The 3,847-nt window shown below is 40.0% G+C and overlaps 1 protein-coding gene across 1 annotated transcript in view; it reads right to left on the bottom strand.

Moving 5' to 3' along the window:
- MEP1B (meprin A, beta) overlaps window positions 1–3,610 on the bottom strand; it is a gene marked incomplete at its 5' end in the record, with an annotated part of 40,907 nt that extends 37,297 nt beyond the window's left edge. Inside the window, 2 exons of the mRNA XM_009709449.1 lie at window positions 2,286–2,403; window positions 3,532–3,610. Coding sequence (XP_009707751.1) covers window positions 2,286–2,403; window positions 3,532–3,610 — 197 coding nt within the window. The remainder of the gene's footprint in view (window positions 1–2,285; window positions 2,404–3,531) is intronic.
- Between the last annotated feature and the right edge of the window lie 237 nt (window positions 3,611–3,847).

Here is a 3,847-nt window from a genome sequence, read left to right as displayed (position 1 = left end):
CTGCTGAATGAATCCTGCGCTTCATGAGAAGAGTAAGGAGAAATGGCACATCCATTGCAGGTTCCCAGGCTGTTCTGGGACCTTTGCAGACACTTGCCACGTCTGATGCTCCTACATTTCACAAGCATCCCTCATGGATTTTGCTCAGCACACAGGCTGGAGTCAAGAACAGGTCTTTAAACAGATCCACAATCTAACCTCTGCTACAGATGCATAGACCTAAAGAGAGGGTGAGGTGAACGGCTGTGTGCTAGAAAAACTTACATGTACCTCTACTCACTTAGTGCTATATATATTGTATAAATATGTGCCTGTTAACACAATATGGGCAGTAGCCAAGGCTTGGCAAATGGTAGGTAAAGAACGTGGACAGGGAGAGGGCTCTTTGCATGGGGGTTGATGACACTGTGTACATATATCAGAGACTACAAGCGTATTTTTACACAAGGCAGTCAACACAACAAAATGGTTGCTGGCTTCTTTTGTTGCTGACTTCATTTGAATTCAAAAGGACAATCCAGACAAGGACTTTATGGCAAATCCTTTTGACACAAAGTTCCCTCAACTTTCTCTGTCTGTTTTATAGACACAAGCCAAGATCAGAAAGCCAAAGGGGATTTATCAACTTCTTCTTGGTGCAATAAAACTTTATGAATCCAGCTGGTGTTGCCAGGAACTTTGTGCTCCTGTCTGCACTGTAACCTCTGGACTGAGGTCTATAGTCTGCAGTTAGAAGAGTCCTAGCTGATTTTAAAAAACGTAACTGGAAATGGCAGAAGGGAAATGGGTTGATTTACCCACCTCTTCCCCTTGTCCCATTATATCAGAAGAGAGGAATAGAGTGAAACGAAAGGCAGTTAATGCAGTGTCAGTCCTAGTAATTTCTTTGTACAGCTCAAAGCTACCTCACTGAAACTGGACAGCCATTTTTCAGGAGACTGCATTGTTTAGCTCTAATCTTTTTTAAAAAGTGCTGCTGAGCATTCGTAAAAACAGATGTGTCAGCTGAGATGATAGAAACATTTCAGGGCAAGCAACACAACAGGCAGCGAGGGCAAGATATGTTATCCAACTAGAGTGACTTGTCTTCTTCATCGCCATGACTCACCTATTTTTAATAGACATATAAATGAAACACTGTGCAGAGGCCTCTTACTTGCCATAGGCTAAATATTGTGGTTCTTTTTCAGGTACGATTATTAACAAATTCAATGCATACTTTATGTGATGAAGGACTAAAAAATGTAGGTACATGAGTTTTCCATTTGGCTCAAAAAGCTGAAGAGTCATTAGCACAGGAAAATGCATTGGTCCCTAAGTCTCTACTTATACATCTTTTAGGGATGAGTGTCAATGTCATGTGTACAGCACTAAGAGTAGAAAATATAAAAAGCCAGAGACCGAAGAAATTTTGAAACAATTATCTGCTACAAATATCTCAGAACAAGCCAAAGGGAAAGGGAAACATTTTTATTATCAGAAAATCTTTTCCCTTTTATGAATGCATTCTCATATCAGGAAATGATTTTCTGAAAGTAAATTTCCTCACCAGGCTATCAAGCTTTGCCTGATCTCCTTTTCTAAAAGAGAAATGGTTCAGCATAGAGTGGAGAATATATTTGTTCTTGTGGCACTGTTTTGACAGAGACTGCCTTAGAAAGGGAAGCAGCTGGGGCAATTTTGACTTCTTCACTGGAGTCTTATTTTGCGAAATTTAAGGTGGACTAGCATACCTATTCATCAAAATAGGTAAATAAAGTAAGAACTCTGTAGAATATCTTAGTGCTATGCAGCATTTAAAAATATCACTGTAATATCTGAATGCTGGTATGACATTGTTCAAATGCAATTCCCTTTGTTATAGTAAAAAAAATTCATTGTCCCACAGCTAGAACTATCGTATTTCTGCTGGGATTGTTTTTTTCTAAAAACTAAGGTACACTAAGAATGACGATCTGAAAGGGATACTCCATATATCCAAAGATCACTCAAGAAAATAATTGGCTTGTTCCTGATATGTTTTACCATGCCCAGAAAATTACCTCTTAAAGGACTTGATTTCCTCTTATATTTAAAAATAAGTATCAGCAAGAAAGTTTTCATTGCTACCAAGTTGATACCTGTTTTGGAAACTACTAAAATTTCCAGTCAAAGAAAGACTAGAAAAATGGGCACAACAAAACCACAAAATTATAATCAGATATATGTGTTTTAGGGTGACTATTGACCATGAAAATAGCCTGAAGCCAAACAAGATGGAAGTTATTTTACATTACTTCTCTTACCCACTTCCTTTGAACACAGATATGTAATTCTTCTCCCCTTCCCAAGGTTTGAAGTCAATACAGGTTTTCAGTCGATACTGTTCAAATGCCTTGAGGATGAGTCCCTTAGCATTCATTTCTGCAAAGCAAACAGTGTTCTTGTCAATACTGAGCTGATAGGTTTGTACTATTATCCCTATGGAGCAAGTCCTAAGGGTAGGTCTTGCGCCAGCAATCTTTGATCAAAATAAGCAGGCTTTTTGCTGGATTAAGACCTAAGTAGGGGCCTAAAAACCATCAGTGGGACTATTGTGACATTATATCTTCCTCTTGTTTTGTTTCCATGTAATTTTTCTTCGGGACTTTTGCATAAAATATGACACGTATATAAAACATGACAGTGTGTGGTTCTTAATTTTGTAATTTATTTCATTTACTTTGCTGAGGTTTATGTGAGCAAGTATTAAAAAAAATGGGGAACAAAGACGTTGGATTTTACCTAGTGCAGACTGCACGCTACAGATCTCTCACAGAATCTCTCCAGGACTTGAACTGCTAACATCGTATCTGGGTTATCTCCTCTAAGCAACTTGCATGGTTTCAACCCTGTTTAGATCCAAATCTAAACTGGGGGTGGGTGATTTTTTTTTCCCTGTCGTGTACCAGAAAGATGACCCCATGTTGTGTAGTGAGGGCACAATCTCCCCATATGGTATACAGTAAGAACTCAAGCTCCCTGTCTCACCACCCACCTCTGCCATGCAGAGCCACAGCCGGGTGGATTCAAAGGGATGGAGAAAAACCAAGATGTGTCCCTGGCCCACACCAGAGGACTCAGCAATGTGCCATTGCAAACTGCATTGTCTGTCAGAATGCCAGTTTGCTATCGGTGCTGTAGACGATGTAAATGACCAGGTAGTAGGTGATGCAAGTGGCTAGGTAAGCTTCCTGGCTTTAAAAAGACCTTCAATGCCCTGTTTTTTCTTCTGCTTAGTAGAGTTTCATGTCTCAATCATGCTTTTACAATCAAATCAATCTGCTGGGCCATAGCAATGGCAGGATAAGAATCATCCAAGAAAGGAGGTGAGAGCCAGGACCTGCACCAAGATGATATATCCTGTTTGTGCATACCCAGGCCCAATCCTGCTGTGGCAAATGGCCTGCTCTAGACTCACAAGAGGAAAGGATGCCACAGTATCTTTATCAATCTGTATTTAACATTTCAATCAACATGACATACAGACATTGTCAAGGGAAAATACTGTACCCAGGCTATCATCGAGGACGTAGGGAATAACTTGGGGCCACCGATAGTTGTCACCAATAATGGAGTTTCGTTCCTGCATCTGAGAAAGAAAATAAGTATGCAGGCCTCAGTTAGAAGTCATTTAGGATCAGGGACCACAATAGTGCTAAAGCAAAGCGTGTCTCCTACACGTCCATGTAAGACATACAAGAAATAAGAGAGCTCAAAAACTTTGGAAGATCACTCAGAGGTCTAAGGCTTGGGTTTGAAATCCCTTCACTCCCTTCTATTGATGTCTCCAACTTCTGCAGAATTTTCTCCATAGAAATTACTGGAG

This window comes from Cariama cristata, unplaced genomic scaffold (assembly GCF_000690535.1).
Source record: "Cariama cristata isolate BGI_N322 unplaced genomic scaffold, ASM69053v1 scaffold14361, whole genome shotgun sequence".
Lineage (NCBI taxonomy): Eukaryota > Metazoa > Chordata > Aves > Cariamiformes > Cariamidae > Cariama > Cariama cristata.
This window is presented reverse-complemented; position numbering and strand designations above follow the sequence as displayed.